The 3,587-nt window shown below is 40.7% G+C and overlaps 1 protein-coding gene across 1 annotated transcript; it reads right to left on the reverse strand.

Moving 5' to 3' along the window:
• Positions 1-589: 589 nt before the first annotated feature.
• Positions 590-2,859, reverse strand: LOC118207516 (calcium/calmodulin-dependent protein kinase II inhibitor 2-like). Its single transcript, XM_035381177.1, has 2 exons — positions 2,295-2,859; positions 590-1,744 (listed from the first exon to the last, which is right to left on the reverse strand). Exons 1-2 carry the CDS (start codon positions 2,461-2,463, stop codon positions 1,674-1,676), a joined length of 240 nt encoding a protein of 79 aa, XP_035237068.1. The 5' UTR covers positions 2,464-2,859; the 3' UTR covers positions 590-1,673.
• Between the last annotated feature and the right edge of the window lie 728 nt (positions 2,860-3,587).

Raw genomic sequence — 3,587 nt, forward strand, 5'->3', positions numbered from 1 at the left:
TTCTTCACCCAAATCTTCTGCTTTAATGGCAGCTCATTTCCAGTTAAGTCCAGCTACATCCATGGCTGTGGTGATGGCCACAAATACAACATATAGTGTTGCAGTCGACTGACAGGTAAAAGCACTTCCTGTGGGATAGTTTCTTGCCATTTCTAAAGTGTCACAGCTGAAAATCTGAGTCCCCTACAGCAACAGCTCCTTTGCTGCAGTGTGCTGTTCTGAGCCTCATCTTGTCTGCGTTATCACAAAGAGAATGTGATGCAGCCATCATGATCATACAAGTATTTTATTGTCACAGTGCATCGGCAGCAGGAGGGAACTCCTGAACATGAGGACAGTGGTATTGCTAGTTATGTTGTTACGTCTGTGTGTGTGTGTGTGTATGCACTCTTTCCTTGAGTTGCTATGTGCATCACATAACACCCTCATTATTAAAAATCCACGCCGATCTCTATAATCAGTTTGGCTTAATGCATTTCAGATGACTATAATGGTGTAGTGGCAGCTTTCTAGATTCATCTGTCGATTCCACTAAGAGGCAGCCTGGTAGGTTAGTGCAAAGAGATGCAAATCACGAGTCAAAACCGTATTTAATTTTTTAACCTTTAATATTATTACATTGCAGAAATAGCCCTGTTCGGTGAATAAAGAGGTGTAACACACACACACAATATTCAGTTAAAAGTTATTGAGGTCTGTCATTCCATGTTGCAAAAGAGATGTTCAATAGCTTACCAGTGTCTTTGCCACAAAGGGCTTTCATGCATGAGCCATAAGGAAAAGCCCTGTTACATTTACATGACAGCCAAAATAGCTAATTTTTACATTTACCAAGATCACAGAAATCCAGACTGGCTGGTCTCCTCAATGATATTTGGCACAGTTGTGATTATATACCATACAATGTACGTATTAATTTAGAAAAAATGTAATGACTACCACCTTTTTCCAAAAACAAGAACGAGCCTTGCTACTTTATAAATAGCTCCCTAATATAAAAAATAAGCTTCTTGCTTTAAAATGAGCAGGCAGTTTGTAGCGACAACAATATATATGTCGAGCAACATCAAAAATTTTATAATTAAAAAAGTTAAAACCTTCATTTGTCATTTCATATAAAACATGTTTTCCAGTCTTTCAACACTGCAAAAAAAAGTTATTTCAAAAGGTAATAATAAATGGTGCATCTGTACAGGTGAAGAACAAAACAGCGCTTTTACATCCATTGTGCACGAAGAAAGATAATTATAATTTTGCAAGATATGGAGAGTAAACAAAGAGCTCAGCCACAGCCAGAGAGTACAGCAAATGAATGCAACTTGTTTTGGGATATACAGTAGTGTGCTTAGCAGTATCATTTATCCTCTTTACTGTTCTTAGTTGTACAATACTGGCTGTACATGGGGTACACAATTCCTTTTCAGTCTTTATCACATTTGGATAGGAACAGACTGATCGATAAGGGTTTAATTTCACGCCGTCAGAAAGAAAATGCTCAGCGATCAAAGGCGACTCGCTCAGCCTTTTCCATGTTCGCCTGCCTGCAATAGGACACTGATGGCTGACTGCACAGTGGATCACAGCCCATTTTGTAAGGGATTTCAAAGTGCTTTGTTGCCAAACGTGGGTGGTGCATGGTCATTATTCTCCTCTAACAATGTCTTTGGATTGTTCTAGACACCTGTGGGTGTTTTCTCCGCTGCGTTCTCCAGCGCATCATCGATGCTATCGTCTTCAATCACAACTGCAGAGAAGGAAAGAGAGGACACAATGCAAATACCCAGCTTAGAGCGTATGTCGTAGACTGCGTATTAGCATCATCGTTGAAGCTAAATTTCTACTGCAGAATGTAATCTATTTGATGATGGTGGGTAAACGTTCCTGAATTAAGAGATTTATAAAACGTTAAAATGTCAGTGTCTATTAGCAATATAAACAAACCATTTCCAATAAAGACAGTGTCATATAACTACACGAGTAAATAAATCTGGGCTTTTATGGAGATATTGGCTCGATTTCCACGCCAAATAAAAATAAGATTATCTGCATTAGGAATTATTCATTACACCATAATTTATTTAACCGTCAAACCAAACCATGTAACATGCAATTTTATCATTTAACATACGTAATAATATTATAATGCAAACAGAGACCACAGGTTTGGCATGCCTTTACAAACTAAGGAACAACACGATGCTACAACAAGGCGCGTGTCTGTGTTTTATGTATCATTTGTCTCGCGGGCGTCCACTGACATCCCATCATCAAGAGATTTGCAAAAATCCTCTCACCTCGTTTACTTCTCCCAATCTGGCCGAGTTTTGGAGGTCTTTTATTCTGTGAACCACCAAAGAAGTTACTGGAATCCTGTAGACCACAGGTGAGGGAGATTTGTCCCACGTCCCCGTCATCGCCATAGTGGGTAATTTTCTCCTCGTTGTAAGGCAACACTTCCGACATGATGTCTCCTGCTCTGCCCCCACCAAACACACTCGACGCTGATCAATACGAAAATAAAAGCAAACCTTGGGAAGAAAAAAAAACAACAGCTCAGCTCAACAGCCCGCGACAATCTGAAGGCAGCCCGTTGGTCTCGTGGTTGAATGACTAGTAAGCCCGTCTATTTTCCCCTGACCACAGTCACATCATTTAAAGTTTCGAGTTGTTGCTATGCACATTCACGGCTATTAGATTAGAGATATGACAGTGTGTATACAATTGCAAAAAGTACGCGCAGGTTCGGGCTAACGGAAAAGCAAATGTAGAAAAATGCAAATTTGAGAGCGATGCAAAACACGGATCCTGGGAGAGCTGCCAGCGAGAGCACGTCACTGAATTTTCCTGGAGCATCCAGCAACCCCCCCCCCCCCCCCCCCAAATCCCTTCGCTCCGCATTGATTTTTTGCTGTCTGTGTTCAGGGGAAGGCGTTCCTCCCAACTGTCCTATTGTATCTATTGCTGTTCAAAAGGGAGACATTTCACGTCGCCTAATTATAAATGAAATTCAAAAGCAACTGATTTACAGATTTTTGGGAAGAGGTAGCCGGTTTGCAAGTCACATTAGTGCGTTATGTGGATTGTGACAAATTAAACGCGTTGCAGTGCGGCATGCAAAGCAACGGAGTCCAACAGCGCACGTACACCTACTGTTAACGCCTTTACGCAGTATGGGTTTTCCCCTGGAAAACACTGTCGCAAGAAAGTGAAATATAAACTACCGAGCGAGGATTAGGATATATTCATAGTGCACCAATGAAGAAGAAATGTCGTGTCACATTGTGTTTAGAATTACAGATGTTCAGTACCGCTGAAGCGCATCACTAATCGCCTAACGAGATTAGCCAGAAAGTGCACCGATATTCCCAATACATTCATGGTTGAGAACCTGGAGATTAGTGACGTGCAGATTAGTTACTATCGGGAATTCCCAAGAAGATGTTTTTTTTCCATCGGAAAATACAAAGGATGTGCATAATTACTCAAAGTAATGCTATGGCATCGCATTGAATGACGCATAAGCAAATGCGTCAAGTCACAGCTATTATTGCAGCCAATGACAAAGTAATTATTTCCAATTAACTCAA

Source organism: Anguilla anguilla, chromosome 11, assembly GCF_013347855.1.
Source record: "Anguilla anguilla isolate fAngAng1 chromosome 11, fAngAng1.pri, whole genome shotgun sequence".
NCBI classification, from domain to species: Eukaryota; Metazoa; Chordata; class Actinopteri; order Anguilliformes; family Anguillidae; genus Anguilla; species Anguilla anguilla.

Coding starts and splice junctions, on each gene's coding strand:
- LOC118207516 (XM_035381177.1), bottom strand. CDS start 2,463: ATGTCGGAAGTGTTGCCTTACAACGAGGAGAAAATTACCCACTATGGC. Junction 1,745..2,294: donor GATTGGGAGAAGTAAACGAG/GTGAGAGGATTT, acceptor CCTTCTCTGCAG/TTGTGATTGAAGACGATAGC.